The following is a 16,853-nucleotide window of genomic DNA, read 5'->3' as shown; positions in this document are numbered from 1 at the left end:
GACATGTACCATGGATTTTAACACTGTTTGGTCAAACTAATGATAAGGACTCAATTGACTCATTTTTAAAAAAACAAGAACCAAATTAAGACAAAAAAAAACTTGAGGAACAAATTGACATTATTTGAAGAATACAACGACAAACAAATAATTTAACCAAAAATAAAAGACCAATTTAAAATTTTTAAAACGAAAATAAAAACTAAAAAAAGTCATTAAAATAAAACATATTTAGCATTTGAATTTTTTTTCCAATATTTCTGACCACCCCATTTGCATAACTGAACTCTGATCCATCCCAGAACAAAACCTTCAAAAACATTGAGCAGAAACAAACATGTACATAAAGCTGTCCTTTCTCTGTGCAATACCATACCATCCCTTATTTTCTACCCACATGCACCATTCATGTCACTGCTTCATCATGACTGAACAACACAAGCTTCCACATCAGAACAATCAATTACAGTTAGAAAGTGTTATCAATTGCGACAGATGAGTAACCAACGTCACATTTATAACCCATCAAGTACTCTCTTTTGTCTTTTCTCCTCTTCTGTATCACAACTGTTACAATTTATAACTACTCTTACTTCACAATTAGTCGTTTACTGTACTCTCTGCAAGTAATTTGCTTTAATCATTGAGAGGAGAACATATTAGCACAGTAAAAGGGAAAGAACACGCTTTTACGATAATCATTCAAAAAATGTGTCTAAGAGGCTAATCAATCTTGCTCTTGCATCATTTTCTGAGAGAAAAAGAAAGAAACCAGACATCTCCAGAAGAAAACCAAACAATTTCAGGAAAACAAAAAATGAGTAAACTTTGAGAAGAGTTCATATTTCATTGTGAAACATCCATTTTCAAGAGAAGAAAAAAATGTGTAAACTTTGAGAAGAGTTCATATTTCATTGTGAAGCATCCAACCCAGTTACATGGTCAGGTGACAGAAAAACCTTACTCAACAATCTCTTCAAAGAGAAACTCAACAAAGAAGAAGAATTTTCTGGAACAGAATCACTCATGGCACCGATTTCACGCTCACTAATCTCATAACCAGGAGTAACAACCACAACCTCCAACACGTCACCAGAACCCGGTTGAGAATCATCGCTCCCCAGAATAGAAGCTCTGCAAATGGGACAATTGCAATGTGAAGTAAACCACATGTCAATGCACTCCACATGAAAAGCGTGGCCACACTTTGGCAATTTCCTTCCAATCTCACCCTCCTCAATAACGCTCAAACAGATCACACATTCCAATTCTTCTGTTTTCTCTGTTTTGTGCACAAACATGGGAATCGCTGAAACTGTCGCCAAATCCAGGCCCTTGGTGCAGGTGGGTGAAGCTTCTATGTTGATGCTGTGGAAATGGGAAGGTTCCAGAACGTCGGAGACAGTCACCGGAGTTCGCCACCGGCGAGTGTGGGAACGTAACTGCGACTGAGATAAGAACCACTTGGCATACACGTGGAGCAGGAGGACAAAGAGGATGACTAGGAGCAAGGAAAGAACGGCTGCGAGCATGATGCTGCTGTTGTTGTCGGAGAACACGCTCTGAGCGAGTTGACTCAGTGAGTTACTGGGTGACTCGGATTGAGTCGGCATTGTGAGGGGAGTGAAGGATGAGAGTGAAATCGGTGTAGTTTTCTTGAATGGGGAAAAGGGTAGGTTAGTTTTATGGAAAAGGTGAGAGCTTTGAGCTTAAAACGAGATTTTGGGTGGAGGGGACCCAACAAAACTCAGTGAAGTCAAGAGCCAGTTTGTGCAATGCTGAATGCTGAATGAAATGTTGGTTTGTTCTTCTACTTTCTTTGCAATTAGCTGTGAAAATGTTTACGTGATAACGAAGGGGGGTGTTTGGTGTTGGGGGGTTGGAGATGAAGTCAAAGGAGAGTCCCTATATCTAAGGGATTAATGAGGAATGCATGGGAATGGGGGGTGGAGGGATGAAGAGAAAAATAGGGCACAAATGAAGCACTCGTGAAGGCAACGGCAATGGAGGGTAGGTGGGTTTTATTGGATTCATGTGGCAGGTTTTTGTTTATTTATTTGTGGTTTTAATTGGTTAAATTGGTGCAATAAAGGATCCTAACTCCTAAGGCAAGAAATAAAATAAGATATTCTTAGTTCTTGTAAACTGCATCAAGCCTAAGTCAATCATGAAAAGGAGCCAACCCCCTCCACAATTTCTTCACTTTCATGCATTTATTACAACTTTGACAATATTAGAAGTGGCGCTGTGTTGTTTGGGTTTGGTAGGGCATGTCGCGGGACCCCAACTACTGTTTTAAAGAGATGAACCAGAGTTCAGGGGTCCCATGTGAATGGAACCATACACTCTATAGGGGTTGTTTTCTTTTTTTCTTTTTTTTTCTTTGACCATCCTACCACAGCTAGCAGTCAACTGTTGATAGCAGTAGAAGATCTTTGGTTAGATTCCACCATATTTTGTTGCATGTTTCCAGCAATGGATAGATCCCTTTTCAGTTTTTAGAGAGGTTACAGTATTAGGCTAGCAAAAGCTCCTCCTGTCACACAGCATTGCCAATAATTCACAGGTTTTTTGGGGTTGGAAATCATTACACATGCTCTATTTTCTTTTTCCTAATTCAATCTTTTTGTTTTCATTATTAATCCTCTACGATATGTTATGTTTTGAGAAGTACAACTAATAGCTAAATTTATTTGTGGCCTTTTTCAGTTGGTCTGCAAATTTTAGACCTCGAGCATCTTATGTCAGATAAACTTCTTTTTCCATATTTTCTGCTAAAGATTTTTGTCCAAACCTGTTTCTTTAGTTTATTGTCAATGCTCCAACTTATATTCTAGAACCCCATTGTAATAATATTAGAATTTCAATTTCAACCTTGCAAGGGATATGCAGAATGTAACCAAACAACAGGATTTGTTTGATTGGAAAATGGAAACTATCAGAAGTTATTGATTTTGTTTTGATGTTCAGAATTCTTCAAACTGGAAACTAAAGGATGCTCATAAAAATTATTAAAAGGGGTTTTGCAGGATTTTACAATATACATGACAATAGTTATTTTTTCTCATATAAAACCAAAAATGGTTCACTTATATCTATTCTATCCTTCAGATTCTTCTCTCCAGCTATTCTTTCAGTCCATTAGTTTGTATCTTTTCTCTTCCACACCTGTAACTCCCAAGTTTATCTCTATTATTGTATGGAGGGGCACCTGCAAATGAGCAAATCTCAGATACAGATACATTAGGAGTCCAAATTCTCTACTGAATTTTTTTTGATAGTGTAAACATTAACAATACACTGATATTGATATTTTAAAAATTATTTTAATATATTTTAAAACATCAAAATCAGGTTGTATTCTAAAACACAACAAAGGAACAACTTAAAAAAACCCGTGATGAATCCAAATTCATACATGAGATATCTTATGCAAATTCATGGTTCACACAAATGTTTCACAAAATGAGATGGTGAACCTCACAAATTCTTTTCTTCTAACACAATGACTACAGTTCATTTCTTAAATATCATGAACTAGATGGAGCTTTTGCACAACTCCATCTTTCACTTTGAGCTAAATATGAATATATTACCTCAATTTCTGGAATTTCTTGCAAAGGCCTGTCAGTAAAATAAGCATATAATGCCCTCAGAACTGCCTGTAATGAGAAACTGAAGAATTAAAACCAATCAACCATAGAACATATAAATGGAAAGTTTACATCAAAGTTATGTGAAAAACCTGGTGAGATATCACAACAACAGGTGCCCGTTGCCGCTCAAGCTCAATAATGACAGGTTCTAACCTGCATTATCATAAATACAAGATATTTACACAAAAAAGAGTACTAGTTTGGAACCAAAAAATGATACAAGAAGTAATGCATCAACCTTTGAATAACATCCAAGTAAGACTCTCCACGAGGATAACGATACCTAAGCTTGTCCTTACAGCGTGATCTGTAGCAGAAAAAGATAAAGAAAATAAAGAACAATAGTTACATGAAACATTTTTAACTTTTTCAACTTGAAATTACAAAGATCACAGTTTGGAACATACTCGTACTCCCCTGGCATGTTCTTCTTGATCTCTTCGTATGTCATGCCATCACACACACCAGCATTTATCTCATCAAGTGCACGCCATTGTATCTACCATATATAGATACTATTAATAATACACACTTTTGCCAATCCATATTTCTGTATTAAGGATGACACTAACCTTGGGAAATCCAACAATTGGTCCTGCTGTTAAAATTGTTCGCTGCAGTGTACTAGTCCATATCTAGACACCAGTCACAAACATCACAAACCGTTTATCATTTCAATATTTGCACATATATTTATTACAAGCTTACACAAGCAGCTCGTTCTGATTTGAGACGCTTTTCAACAAATTTAGCAAGCTTCTTCTTATAAAGTTCTCCAGCCTCACTGTTGAAACAAATTGCATTGTGTTCCAGTTAGGCACATGAAATTCATAGACATTCTTGTTCAAAAAAACAGATATGACATTTATATATTAAAAAAAAGGAAAATGCGAAATAATTCAAATATAGAGGAACTAAAATCATCTATCTTTGCATGCCAACAACCAATGACACCAGGCCTCTCACTTAGATAGGTACGAATTCCGCAATACTAAAAAGAAGTTACCAAGAAAATCAGGTTCATCTTTAACCCAACCTGAGCCACCAGTGACAAATGAACTATAATATATCCCAGTTTTGGCTTCTTAGAAAGCCACCAAATGGAAGGAAGAGACCAATAATAATTTCTAAAATTGAGAGTAGGAAAAAATATTACTAAAAGGAACCATACAGGTTCCTTACATAACTTTGGGTATCTAATGCCATGTAGAAAAGAGCGTATTGACTAATAAGACTTTGAGTAATTGCGATGTGAAATAAATAAAAAAATTGACCTTATAATCCCCTTTAAACTAATATTGATCATGTACAAGTTTAGTACATCTACTACAAGAAGAAATCAAAATAAGATTTATCACAATAAGACTGATAACAGAAAAATAATTTAGATTCTTAGTGTTCTTCTAACAGTTCCTCGTATGAACAGAACAGAAATGGAAATTGATATTTTCATTCGTAAACTACCTTTTTCGAAGCTTGTATCCTCATTAATATAAACATTACACTAGATAGAGATAGAACCCAAATATACCTTAATGCAGAGTCTCCTCCAATTCTGCCTCTCACATTAAACCGACTTTCTCCATGCCGGGTAAGCAATATTGGGCGAGGTGTAAGATGTGTGTTTACCTGCATGAGGAAAACAAATCATTAATAGAAGCTAACAAGTGATTTGCAGAAGCATTTGCTGAAGGCATATATGATTAATTTCAAGAAAAAACCATTTGCAAAAGTTGGTCTATGACATTTCTCAATATTGTCTTACTGGGTTAAGTATTATTAATTAACTTGATCATTTCTTTTACTTTTCAGTGTGTTAGTGAAGCTTTGACTGTTATTAACTGCATTCTTCTAAGACACTTACCAAGAAAAAGACTATCCGACCAGGTAGGTAGCCACTGATATTGTTCACCTAAACCAGAAGATAGAATTTGTGGATCATTAACAAATTAAAGTCACACTGTAAACCATGCTTGTAAATGGTTATCGAAAAATTCAACAAGATAAACAAATACTTGCCACAAGAAATTCTAGAATATTAGAGCAGCCTCCCAATAGTTTTTTTTCAAACAGCTAAAGTACTTTACTATCATATGTCCTTAAACATCAGACAAATGACTTACATTTTATCATAAAGTATGTGGCTACAGTACTATGCCACATTTTGTTCCTCCTTTCAAGTTCCTCTCAGAGAGTTTAATTTAATTTACAATACAATTTACGTATACACCTTACTACTTGGCATAACTTTTAAATTGCGTGGTTCGTTGACACGGTATCACAGACTGGTCAACCGAGATGCCCAGGGTTCATATTTTAGATCCTAACTCTGTCCGCTTCTAATGTAAGTTTGTCATTCAACACAGTTTAGATGAGTAATGAATCTTTTCTAGTTTACCGATTATATATTGTATAACTCAGATCTACTAATTTGCAATCCATATAAACATAATGCATCCATATGGTAGTAACATGCTTTTCTAACACTGATTCTTTCAAGAACAATCACAGTTTCAAATATACACTTCTACGGAACCATGAAATAATAATTTAGAAAAGATTAAGGTGGACTCAAGGATAAAGTAGTTATAAGCTATTTAAATCTGAAGGTGAAAGTGAAACTATGCCTTCTACCACACCAAGGTTTTACATCTAGTTACTACTGGAATCTATTTGTTACTCACGCAAACAAAAGCTACTATATGGATAATAAACATGCATGATGCATATCAATTATCAAACTATAAAAACTAGCAAAAGAGACAATGACATATGCAAAATGGTTCAGTTTTGCTTCATAGAATGACATAACTAAATGTAAAACTTACTTGTATTTGCCCTCCATGTCCACTGGCCATGTCAATCATTTTTATGTAAGATCCTTCTTCTACTGTTTCATAAACCTAGTGCATAAAATCAACATTACTTGAAGCAAAAGCTCACCTCGAATAGCGATTAAAAGTTAAAGTACACGTGAAAGACTTGCCTTCTCATAATTGGCTACACGTTCTTTGAAGTCCCGCAACCCAGCCTCAAAATCTGGTCTGCAAAAGAAAAGCTGATTGCATATGTAACTACAATTCTATATACTCATGAAGATAAGATGTCACTAATATTATACGAAACATTACACTTCGGCATAGTCAGGGCTTTGCTGAATTTTAAAGCGTATATTCCTCTCAATTATGTCTACATCATTGCATATTGTTTCCAAAAAAATTATCTGTAACAAAAAATGCAGGGATACATAAGAACAGTTCAAAACTAAATTATTTTCATATTGCACATATGGCTGTACCCATCTACCTTGCATCTACCTTCAGCCAGTTTCATCAGGATGTTTCTTCGCTGCTTGCTACTGTTTGTGGCATCAAATATCCCAACCTAAACCCAAATTAAAGCTTAAGCCAAAAACAAAAATCTTGAAAGAAGGCTTAAAGTAACAAAATCATCTGAAAAGGACAAATTTACCTGGCCCCCTTCTTGCATCCAAGATATCATATCTTCAAATGCGATCTTCGCTACCTAGTGGTACATGAAATATTAAAACTACGTGCATAGAGAAAGGATGACAAGGAGCTAACAAACCAGAATCTTCTCTGACAAATCGCTGGGTTTAGTGTACATATCTCAACATTAGGTATAATAAATACATATTGTTGTATTTAAACAAGGAGTACATGGTGTAGTTGAGGCAATATTTAAAGCATTTGCGTCTCTCTATTAGAATAAAAAATAATTCGATATAATAAAATTTTATATATTATCAATTGTTTTGTTTTCTAGATATAATAGATATTATATATTATTTTATTAGATTGCTATTATATATAGTCCTCTCTTATATATAAACATCATATTGATTCAATGAATTATTTTATTTCTGTCATCAGAAGTGATTTTTCTGTATTCATTCCAATAAATTTTTTGGTTTCTTCCCATGGATGTCATGGATGAGAACTCTAATGTCTCCTAGTGGTGTGATTATGTCTACTATAAATGTCAGTCCTTTCACCAATGGTTTAGCTTTTTTTATACTATTTCTACCAATTCTTTTATTAAAGGTAGATGGATCATTAATTCAAGTGTTAGTACTCATGAAGAAGTGGACTTTAAGCCTAACTCAACCCTACAAAATCAGCTTGTAAAGTGAAGTTTACACTCACTTATATACGATAAACTCGCCTTATTTCTAACAATGGTTCTGATACCATGTGAAGAAAAGGACTTTAAGTCTAACTCAACCCCATAAAAACGGCTTGTAAGGTAAGATTTGCACCCACATATATACTTTAAATTAACATTATCTCTAGTCGATGTGAGACTTCTAACCGTACTCATGTTCATTCTAGGTAATGTTTTCAATCCTACAAACATGCCACCGATAAAACCCTTTTATTACCCAATTAATATATTATTCATGTAGAACCATTGCCATTGTTCAACTTTATGCTATAGTGGTGCTTTATAATGTTTTCTATGTGTCTCGATTCAAGTTTAATTTTCTGTCTATTAGTGCTTTATTGGCTCATACTCATTTGTCCATCACCTTCCTTAAAATCAACTTTTTATCTAGGAGATGCTTCACTCCAAGAAGAGGAAGATTGCCGGTGGTAATCTTAATTGAAGGAATATACATGTTTCCTTCCGTTTTTACACAAAATAATTTTAATTATGTTTCCTTTCCTTTAGTACCATTACAAATACTGTTTTTTTCTATTCAAAATACCGATTCTTGTAAGAATACTTCTATTTGGAATAAATTTGGACATGTATCTAATAAATTTTTTTGACTTTTGAGTAATGAAATTCTTTTTGATATAACATAATTATTCTACTTCCAACTGTCAAATTTGACCTCTTGCTAAGTTTAGAAGATTATTTTTTACTTTACTCAACAAGGTGTTTCAATCATTATTTGATCTATTACATTGTGACATTTAGGGGTGTTATGGTAAGCCTACTTTATGATGGCAAACTTTTTTTCTTAAACTTGGTTGATGATTATTGTTAAGAAGGGTGGACTAGAATTAATGGGTGGTCCGATAGTGACCCGAGATAGCGGGTGAAACTTTTTGTCCAAGAAACAGAAATCTCACTAGGATAGACTTTTTAAACAATGACTCTGATACCATGTTAAGAAGAGTGGACTTTTTAAGCCCAACTCAACCCCACAAAACCGGTTTGTAAGGTGAGATTTGCACCCCACTTATATACTATGAAATTACCTTATGTCTAGTCAATATGGGACTTAGTCATTTTTTATCTTTGTTTTTTGCTTTGTAAATTTAAAATCTTCTTCAAGATTAATTGCATATTAACATTAGTTTTTTCTTTAATAAATACTCAAGACAATTACTAAATACCAAACATGTGTTCAATCATCTTAACCATTGAGTTCAAACAAAACTAGCATAATAAAGTTTTTGGACTAAGACTGCAATTTTCTTTTTGTTGTACTAAAAATGAAATAAATCAATATTTGTTGTACTGCAACGACTATTTACCTATTTTCTTTCCCCTTGATACTATCTCTCTCAAAGGATGTTATACGTTTAATTTAGGAAACACTGTTGTGTATGGTTCAAAACCAAAAGAATTACTAGGGTTTTCTTGAAAGACTATAAAATTCAAAAAAACTAGTTCTTGAAAATATTCATTCTCTCACACATACCAGATGAAAAGTCACAAAATAATCTATAACAATCAATAATGAGGATTCCTTTGTATGACTTTTTTCCGTGCATGAATTTTCTACCTTTATAAAAATAACTAACTTTATTGATTTTATATGTTCGCTTACACATCTTTTTACTATTTTTATGATGCGTAAGAAACTATTCATGTAGTACTATTGATGAAAAACTACAAGTGCTTCTATTAAATAATTATAACTATAAAAATAAAAAGGATTTTTATAATTTTTTTTATGCACACATTTTTGGTAACTTCAATATAATGTTTAGTAATCATTTTTTCATTTTAATAATTAATTTTTTAATTACATTTTTTATTACCATAAAAAAGAAGTGGACCACTAGTATGAATAAAGTGAAATATTTGTGACCAGACAAAAAAATGATAAAATGTAAAAAGTCAATATAAATTAGTTGAATGAAATAAGATTGTGAAATAAAATCTGGAAGTAACATCTCCAACTAAGAGTCTGCTAGGTAAACATAATTAAACACTTAGTGGAGACGTATTTATCATGGAAGTACTTAAAAGTTGTTGTTAGTGTTCTTTATGCAGTTATAATTTTCTTTTATTAGAAATTACCTGGACATAGAGAAATCTGTCTGGTATTAGTACTTAATTTGATGTCACATCTAATTAGACGTTAGAATTTATTGAATATGTGCTGTAAATATCTATAGCGTCTCCTCTGGTGTAAAGCTATTATTGGCTATTTAATGAGAATTTCAGAAAGACCTCAAGTGGGCAAATCAGCTTTTTCCCACATAGTATTCCTAATTCATATTATGGTTGCTGTGATTTTCTGACAGTTGTTTCTATAATTGAAAAGGAAATAGGGTTAAATTGCTTAGATATAAGTTGAAAGTTTTTTCATTAGCTACTTCAGAACACTTGTATAATCTGAAAACAATTTGTGGACTTATCATAAGTTATTTTCATAACTTCTCCAAAACACTTAGATGAATGCTTATACCATAAAACAAGTTTAACGGTAAATAAGCTCTTCCAAATGCACCCTAATTATACACATCTACGACCTAATTATAAACAACCAGTATAAATTACTCTTTCACGTATTCAAATAAAAAAATTGTTGGCTAGAAGTTACCTCATTACGTGCTACCACACCTTCAGGATTGTCAGCTCGAAAGAAATCAGCAGACTGCACAGAAAAATATGACATGGATAGTAAATTTTCCTATAAAGTATGCAGTACCATAACATCATAATTCCAAGAATGAAACTAACATAAAACAGAAAATCGAGCACCCTATAGTGATGTTCACAATTTAAAAAATGATGCCACTGCAATGTACGAGAGATTTGACAGTTACTTTTTGGGTAATTCGCCAATTCTTTGACCAGAATATAGGCCAGTGCTAACCCCCTTTCCCATCTTTAATTATTACAGTTCAGTGTGCAGAATTTTTAAGTTTAGCACAAGGAAACAGTAACCCTATGGTTTCTTTGCATTTTCCTAATGAGATTTAGTGGGGTATATTGGAATTATAAAAACAAGTCAAAACTTAATAGCATTAGCATTCAGTCCGAGTGATTTATCAATGAATCCCATGATGAACAAATTGAATTATTTTAATACTGATTCCTTTTTTTCACAAAAAATATATTATACATAACATAAATCATATAAATTTTTATAACAACCAGTACAATACATCATGTAATAAAAGATACATGTAACATTAATAAAAACAATTACACAAATTTTATTCTTCGTATCATAGGAAATCTTTTGGAAATGTGATAGTCAAAGTTACTCGTGACTTTTGTTTTCTGTTTGAGACGCATTGTTATCAATTATGCTACAATTCCTGGTGAGACACAGTTTTGTTTCTAATAGTAACAAGTGGTATGTTATAGCTTCCTTGTTGCTAAATTTTTTAATGCAGGATTCCTTTTTTTCACAAAAAAAATATATTATACAAGTGGTGACAAATCTTATCTTTAAGCTGGTTTTGTATGGTTAAATTAAGTTTACACCAATTTGTAAGATAGTATTAGAGTATATCCTAAATTCATTAAAAGGGTTTCCCAACATATTATCCATGTCCCAAGCCCAACAGTGCTAGAAGTAAGGGGGCATGTGGGAAAAATCCAAAGCCCCGCACGAACTATACACCAAAATAAAAAATAAAAGTAAAGACGATCTTCATTTTACAAGTCAATTTTGTAAGATTGAATTAAATTTAAACTATTTGACATTTAATATAATGTAGATAAACACTACATGATAAAGCATAAACTTTTCAATTAATTTTACTGCATTAGGTTTACCTGACTGGAGCCATGCTTAAGGCGACGATACTGCAGCATTGAAACATAAGTGTGTTAAATTCGCACTCAACATATTTCCTGTATTCCGTTAGATATAAGACTTGATTACTAAGGAGGATGAGTCAAGAATGTGAACAACCTTACCAACGTTGAAGTGTTTTGTATTATGACCTAACCATCGAAGATATCTTGTAAGCTTAGCTGCAGTGTAAGTCTTACCTCGAGCTGGCAAACTCACCTAAGAAAAAGAAGCTAGTAAGAAATTATTCATTTACAAATATTTTAATTTGTAATTAGATGAACAACACACTCAAGATCTATACTTATCCCAACAAGTTAATGCTAAAAAGGTTTACGAGCAATTAATACCCAACAAGTTCATAGTCTCATTTTGAATCACACTCAATACCCAAAAGAAAGTGTTGCTAAAAGGGTTTACGAGCAATTAATACTCAAGCAAGAATTACCATGACAATTGCCAAATGCCTATGCTCCTTGGGACCTAGCATCTGATCAGCAATTGCAGCAGCTGCAACAGCTCCAGCAGCCGCTGGAATTGAATTCTATTATAAAGCCAGGGTGGCGGGGGAGCAGAAGCAACTATTTGTTAATAAACTCAATTGAAAAGCTTGATGCAACAAACATTAATCTAATGTAAATAAGTTTTAATAATAAACAAGCAACGGAAATCATTTTTACAAACCTTAGTACCAGGGTCCAAATTAAAATTTGTAGTGAACGCATCAGAACTAGAGGATTTTACAAGTCTGGGAAATCCTACACCCCTGTCAATAGAAACTCCCCTCTGATTACCTTCTTTCTCTGGAGGACAAATTGTTCCCACAGACTGCGATTTAACCATTCCAGGACTTTGGTAAACCTTAGATTGATCAGGTGCATGAACCTCTTCCACCTAGTTGAAACGTCAAGATAGCCTATTAGATGTGATATAATGCATGATCAAGAATCCATATAACCCACTAGCTTCTTTTTTTATTTTTCTCATAACCTCAAGAAGAGACATTTTGCAGTTTAAACGTCATTTGGTTATATAATGATCTACAATCTGTAACTCATGAAACTAGTAATACAGGAAAATAATTCAGAAAAGATATTAATGAAATTCTAATTATCAGCAACAAATAAACTGGCACAAAAATAGGAGATATTTCCTCTAAATTGGAGATACTCTCCAACACTTTTAAAAAAGCTTTAGTTCTTAGTATAGGAAAACAGATAAACACGCAGAGAAAGAAAATAAAATGAACACATTACTCTATCAGAAGCATCAACATATTAGTCCATCTGACACTTTAGAAGAACATAAGAAGTATCTAAGCTGATATGTTGAATAAAATAATCTACATCCTCAACCAATAAAAGTCTTTTAAGGCAACTACAACTATAAATCCACCACAGCTTCTGGTTCTGGAAAAAGACTTCTGAATATATTGCAAATAACCACCAATGTTTCAACAAAGTTAGGTCAAAACTCTCTGGCTGATCTTACATGTTTTTATAACAATCCATTCTAGAAAGTATAATCATGAATTTGAAATGTGAATTTGGAAGCTAAGCCTTTACTTTTTCTGGTTGATTGATCATAGGAACACCGTCATCTCCCATGGAAGATGAAATGCTGGCAGACCCACCACCTAGTGATCTGGGATTCTCTGTACTGTTAGCAGCATATGTACGTGCTGAACTTGGAGAAGTTGAGGGAGATGGAACAATATAATGTTCAAGATCAAGCTCTAAATTTGCAGATGAGATGTTCTGAATAAAAGATAAAAATTAAGCATAAGGTACATAGTAATTGTTTGAAAAAGGATGTTTCACACATGTATTCACATAAAGTTGGAATAAGAGAAAAGATGGCAGCATAAAAAGAGCATCAGTTAAGAGACATGATCAAACAAGTTATGGTACATTGGTAATGTAAGATAACAATTTTGCACTATCACATTAGAAAAATTCTGCAGAACAAATTACCTGTCATGAAGAGAATAACAACTAAAATTGGCTGAGATTATAGGAAAATCCTGAGTCATAAATGACTAGTGTGCTCTCAGCTAAAAAGAGAAATTAATTGATTGTGCAGTAAGATTGCTACCTTAAAGGAGCCTAGCTCTGGGCACTGAGATTGTTTATCTTGTATTTTCTTTTGTTGCAAGTTAACAGAATCTTAGAGCTGTCTTATCTTCCATTTCCATATTTTTCCGTTTGGTTATTCTGTGGTGTGGAATTTGTATTAACTGGTCTAACCTGCCAAATACCCTCCCCAATCGGTGAATGCCCCATGAAATAAAGGAAACAAGGAGAAACAACTGATACAGCCACAATGGAGTCGCAAATTAATATCATTGAAGAAGAATTGACAAAGATAAAGGCAATAATGAGAAGATTCATCCTCAAACAATTCAAAATCAAACTGCAATGGAATTGATGAGGAAGGAAAATGCAGAAAATCTATTGAAACTGATGGAGCTTATAGGAGAGGGCTGTTTTGGCTCAAAAACACGGGAAGCACAAAGAATTCTTGGAAGATCCCTTCTAGGTTGAAATCCATATAAGGGGATGAAGTTGTCGAGTTTAGTTAGTGAAAAGAATAGAACTCCCAATGCTAGCTATCCGGATCAAACAACAACGTGATGCTCAACACTGAACTAAATCTACAAAATTCTACATCCTTCTTGGTGGTTTCACCTATAGTTTTTCTTTGTTTCCCTCTTCCTCTAATGATAAGAGCCATAAAGATGCCCTCCATCATATAATCTACTTTCCTCACTAAGGCTTCTTTTGTACGTCATCTCCAGACACAGCCAAACCACCGAAGATGAGATTCTACCAATTTCTTTCTACTACAGGTGCTACCCCAACTTTCTTTCCAATGCATTCAATGTTAATCCTATAATCCTATATTGTCTAGTATGTCCACACATCTAACTCAACTTTCTCATCTCTGTCCCACTGAGTTTATTTTCTTGTTGGCCTCTAATGGCCCAAAACTCAGTTCCATATGACCTCACAAGTCTTATAGCGTTCCTTTAATTGTCTTTTAGTCATAAAAATAACATTCAAGGCACTCCTCCATTTCATTCACCGCTGCATTAGATCTCATTATTGTAAAGTAAAAATAAAATGATTCTTTTATAAGTTAGCATCTAAATTTCAAAATAAAGATGAAGGGAAAGGTGACTCTCTTAAAGACTACCGGATTATTAATATCACAAACATAAAGATAATTGATAATTGGAGTCTTACTTCACTGCCTGTCTGATGTTCTGAATTTATGCTGACATCAGGTATCCCGCGTACAGACGATAGACGGAAATTCTCCTGATAAGCCCTCCAACTAGCTGCAAGATCAAAGGGAGAAATCCTTTTTGCTTCCACAAATACTCGATACTCAAGAACTTGATCATTACCAAGTCTAAACAATGCCATCCTGTCACCATCTTGCCATGCTCCGCCAACTAGTACCCTGCTTGAACCCTCCTCAACAAAACAAGGATTATCGATGCACTTGGGCTTCAAAAGGAACTTAAACTCTAAAGCTTCTGAAAATCCCAACAAAATTCAACACTTCAGGTCAGAACGCAGTTCATGAAACCCCGTTCACCATAGCAAGACAATCACTAAAACTAAACTTCGAGACACCTTAATACCGTCTAAATGAAGCTATCATTCGATGCTCAGAGCAAAAATTTGCATTCTTTATTCTGTTTATCAGTTATACATACAAGTTTACCACTAACATAAAATAAAAAGGCAAACACCAAGCCGGTGAGAAAGCATTACCGTGATTAGGTGGAACAACAAAGCTCAACTCCCACACAGTCGCGGATTCCCGTTCCATAGAAAGCTGAAATTTTTGCACGAAAAGCAACAACAGTAAGAAGAAGTACGAGAGACCCAGAATAAAAGGAATGAAATGATGAAATGGGTGAGTGAAAATTACAGCTTTGGAAGGATCCGAAGAAGGGCCTAAAGGGAAAGAGCCCGATACGTGAGGAAGAAGGTCCCCAGAGAGAGTGAGATTGGGATTCTCCATCTTCACTGAAACATAAAGCAATCCGGGGATTCGTAACGGCGTGTGGTTAAAGGCATCTCGCTCTTCTTCGCTATCACCCGCCATTGATTCTTCAGAGTTTTGTGACAGTTTTTGTTAGCCGTAGCTGCGCAGCTACCAAAACAGAATAGATGGTGATGTGTGTGTTAAGAAATTCTTATCCAAGTCTTCTTAACAGTGTGACAGGCAGAGAGAGACTTGCAACATTTTGTCAGCAGTGTTACACTAGATTTAGAAAGAACAAAAACATTTCAAAATATACGCAATTCATTCTCCTTTTTTTATAAATATCTAAATTTATTTTTTAAATAATTATTTTACTTTTTAAGGTGAATTGTCAAATTAGTTTATATATATATATATATATATATATATATATATATATATATATATATATATATATATATATATATCAATTAATAAAAAAAATAGTAGTTGTTTATACACAATTTTTTTTATCATTTTACCTTTAAAATTGGGATAAATATGTTTACTTATTAAAAAATAATAATGGTTATTAATAATAACTTAATTATCTATATAAGTAATTAAGAAAATTAAATACAAATTTCATTTAGCACCATGTACATATTTGTTTAAAAAAATAAAAATAAGAGAGATACGAAAAAAACGTACATTTTCTTGTAGTTTAATAAATAATTTTCTAGAGATGAAAAAAATTATATCTTTTTTAAAATGATTTTATTAATTAATTTTATTAACAACTTTTAATATAATTTATTATATTTTATTATTATAAAAAATATATATCAAACATACTCGACCAAGCTTGTACTTCCACCCAAATTTATTAAGAGTCATTTAATTATAATATGAAATATTAGGAGTCATATAATTGTAGTATAATATATTATTAGTGTTAAAAGAATTTATGGGTTATAAAAATATGAGATATATGATAGATATAAAAGATATATTATATAAAAAAATCTGCTATTTTATTTTATTTAAATCCTCTATATATAATATAACAAAATGTAATCGAATATAAAATATTTATAATATCTCAATCTTGATTTTCTTATTCTAAAATAATAACTAAGTTTTAAAATAGAAAGATATTTTTAAAAACATAAATATTTCATAAAAATTAATTTAAATAAAAAAGATAT

General features: G+C 33.1%; 2 protein-coding genes across 5 annotated transcripts; both read right to left on the bottom strand.

Annotated features, from left to right (window-relative positions):
• Positions 1 to 296: 296 nt before the first annotated feature.
• LOC114195069 (RING-H2 finger protein ATL63-like) lies at positions 297 to 1,613 on the bottom strand. Its single transcript, XM_028085463.1, has one exon. It carries the CDS (start codon positions 1,611 to 1,613, stop codon positions 912 to 914), a length of 702 nt encoding a protein of 233 aa, XP_027941264.1. The 3' UTR covers positions 297 to 911.
• Positions 1,614 to 2,921: 1,308 nt separating this feature from the next.
• LOC114195280 (6-phosphofructo-2-kinase/fructose-2,6-bisphosphatase-like) lies at positions 2,922 to 15,932 on the bottom strand. 4 transcript variants are annotated; one of them, XM_028085697.1, is made up of 23 exons: positions 15,610 to 15,932; positions 15,450 to 15,513; positions 14,913 to 15,208; positions 13,233 to 13,424; positions 12,352 to 12,561; positions 12,116 to 12,211; positions 11,788 to 11,886; positions 11,649 to 11,678; positions 10,462 to 10,515; positions 7,128 to 7,181; positions 6,963 to 7,040; positions 6,788 to 6,879; positions 6,643 to 6,700; positions 6,485 to 6,559; positions 5,521 to 5,568; positions 5,188 to 5,285; positions 4,365 to 4,440; positions 4,229 to 4,291; positions 4,064 to 4,155; positions 3,895 to 3,963; positions 3,746 to 3,809; positions 3,597 to 3,662; positions 2,922 to 3,211 (listed from the first exon to the last, which is right to left on the bottom strand). In XM_028085697.1, exons 1-23 carry the CDS (start codon positions 15,784 to 15,786, stop codon positions 3,134 to 3,136), a joined length of 2,229 nt encoding a protein of 742 aa, XP_027941498.1. In that variant the 5' UTR covers positions 15,787 to 15,932; the 3' UTR covers positions 2,922 to 3,133. The 4 variants fall into 4 exon arrangements, 2 of the variants coding, with proteins under 2 accessions (XP_027941498.1, XP_027941499.1); XR_003606465.1 differs by adding an exon at positions 5,121 to 5,138 and having other exon boundaries at positions 3,180 to 3,211; positions 3,746 to 3,963; positions 5,174 to 5,285; XR_003606464.1 differs by lacking the exon at positions 2,922 to 3,211 and adding an exon at positions 5,121 to 5,138 and having other exon boundaries at positions 3,605 to 3,662; positions 5,174 to 5,285.
• Between the last annotated feature and the right edge of the window lie 921 nt (positions 15,933 to 16,853).

Source organism: Vigna unguiculata, chromosome 8 (genome assembly GCF_004118075.2).
Source record: "Vigna unguiculata cultivar IT97K-499-35 chromosome 8, ASM411807v1, whole genome shotgun sequence".
NCBI classification, from domain to species: domain Eukaryota; kingdom Viridiplantae; phylum Streptophyta; class Magnoliopsida; order Fabales; family Fabaceae; genus Vigna; species Vigna unguiculata.
This window is presented reverse-complemented; position numbering and strand designations above follow the sequence as displayed.

Coding starts and splice junctions, on each gene's coding strand:
- LOC114195069 (XM_028085463.1), bottom strand. CDS start 1,613: ATGCCGACTCAATCCGAGTCACCCAGTAACTCACTGAGTCAACTCGCT.
- LOC114195280 (XM_028085697.1), bottom strand. CDS start 15,786: ATGGCGGGTGATAGCGAAGAAGAGCGAGATGCCTTTAACCACACGCCG. Junction 4,292..4,364: donor AATCAGAACGAGCTGCTTGT/GTAAGCTTGTAA, acceptor ACTGGTGTCTAG/ATATGGACTAGTACACTGCA. Junction 3,663..3,745: donor TTGTTGTGATATCTCACCAG/GTTTTTCACATA, acceptor TTCTCATTACAG/GCAGTTCTGAGGGCATTATA.